At 60.7% G+C, this 1,980-nt stretch overlaps 1 protein-coding gene across 1 annotated transcript in view; it reads right to left on the reverse strand.

The window, feature by feature from the left end:
• RHOBTB2 (Rho-related BTB domain containing 2) overlaps window positions 1–1,430 on the reverse strand; it is a 16,585-nt gene extending 15,155 nt beyond the window's left edge. The window contains 1 exon segment of the mRNA XM_010007163.1: window positions 1,372–1,430. Coding sequence (XP_010005465.1) covers window positions 1,372–1,430 — 59 coding nt within the window.
• Window positions 1,431–1,980: the final 550 nt, after the last annotated feature.

Genomic DNA, 1,980 nt, shown 5'->3' on the forward strand with positions numbered 1-1,980 from the left:
GGTGGGGAGGGGCTGGGTGAGGAAGGGGCTACGAGCAGCTTTGGAGGTGCCCCCCGGGGGAGGGGGAACACCAGGCTCAGCCCAATCGGTGGGTTCCCAGTGCTTCCCAGTGAGGCCAGGCTGTGGCGTGGTGGGGAATGGCAAGGAATGGCATGGCAAGGAATGGTACGAGCAGCTTTGGAGGTGCCCCCCGGGGGAGGGGGAACACCAGGCTCAGCCCAATCGGTGGGTTCCCAGTGCTTCCCAGTGAGGCCAGGCTGTGGCGTGGTGGGGAATGGCAAGGAATGGCATGGCAAGGAATGGCGTGGAATGGCACAGAATGGCATGGCACAGAATGGCAAGGAATGGCACGGAATGGCATGGAATGGCATGGAATAGCATGGAATGGCATGGCACAGAATGGCAAGGAATGGCACAGAATGGCATGGCACAGAATGGCAAGGGGCAAGGAATGGCAGGGCACGGCACAGCACCTCTGCAAAGCCCCAGTTCCCCTCCCTCACCCCCCCTGCCATTCAAAGGCCTTTTTCTCCCTGTTCTCTCTGTGTCCCATTTAAGCCTCCTGAGCTTGGCCCCACCTGGGCAGCTCTGCCCCCATCCCTGCCCCCTGGCCCTGAGCTCCAACCCCAGCTGCTGGGGGGGGTCCCACTGGGGGGGCTCACACCTCTGTGGGGAGCAGGGGAAGGAGACAGGAGGGAGCCTGTGGGGTGAAAAGGGCTTCCTTGCACCCTCTTGCCTCCCCCTCCTCCTCCCCAGCAAGGAATGCAGAAGCTCCCCTGGTTGCTGGAGCCACAACTGGACATTCCTCCCCATAAACCTGATGGATCCAATGCCAGGAGCTTTCCCACCCCTCCCAGCTGCTCCCCATGTCCCTGCCCAGCCTTACTGGGGGCTCAACATTCAGGCTGCACCCCCCTCCCCACCTCCCACCCACCCAGGGATGCAAATCCCTTTTCCTGGAGCCAGCAAACACCCTGCAGCCCTCCCAGCTCTGCCCCCCCATAAGCAGTTCCACCCCCAAACTGCTGCCCAAATCCAGCTGAGCTCAGCATTATTCACCTTGCAAAGCCTGAAGGGCTGGACAGACCAAAACCAAAGCCAAGTGGCAGCAGGAAGAGACACCAGGACACCCCCTTGGATCACCCCCTTTTTTTTTCCCTTTCCAGCAGCCCCCTGATCCCTGCCTTGGCCTCAAATCTGCCTCCAAAACCCTGCCATGAATTTTGCCACCTCATCCCATGGGGGGGGGGAACAGGGTCGGGGAGGGGGTTGGTGTCAGAGCAGGGCAAAGAGCAAAGTCCCCTGGAGAAAGTGGCAGGAGGAAAAGTGCCTGGAATGGGCAGGAGGAGGAAAAAGGGGGGGGTTACTCACAGGCTGTGAGCCATGGCAGTCATCTTCCCAGCAGGGCTGCCTTTCCCTTGGGTTTCCATCTCTTTTCCCTCTGGAAGGAGAAGGCAAGAAGGTGCTCTGTGAAAACACACACACCCCCCCACCAGCAACGTGGCTTCAAGTGTCCTGAAGCCACCCCAGCTGCTCCTTGCCCTGGGGGCAGGAAGGCAAGCACTGCATGTGCCAAGAAGTGGCCTGGTGTGGGGAAGAGGGTTGTCCCTGGGGATGGGAACAGCCTCCCTGCCAGGGCCCTGGGCCACCTCCTTCACCATGGAAAGGAGCCAGGAGGGAGTTGTATTGATCTGTCACCAAAGCCCTGAGCTGGGCTTCTCCAGGGTGGTCAAGGGGACCCCACCCCCTGTTCCAAACACCTCATTTTTGGGCTGAGAGCCTTCATAGAATCATGGGATGGTTTGGGTGGGAAAGGACCTCAAAGCTCATCCAGATCCAACCCCCTGCATGGGCAGGGACACCTCCCACCAGCCCAGGTTGCTCCAAGCCCCATCCAACCTGCCCTTCAACACCCCCAGGGATGGGGCAGCCACAGCTTCCCTGGGCAACCTGGGCCAGGCTCTCACCACCCTCACAGCA

This window comes from Chaetura pelagica, unplaced genomic scaffold, assembly GCF_000747805.2.
Source record: "Chaetura pelagica isolate M959 unplaced genomic scaffold, ChaPel_1.0 scaffold731, whole genome shotgun sequence".
NCBI classification, from domain to species: Eukaryota; Metazoa; Chordata; class Aves; order Apodiformes; family Apodidae; genus Chaetura; species Chaetura pelagica.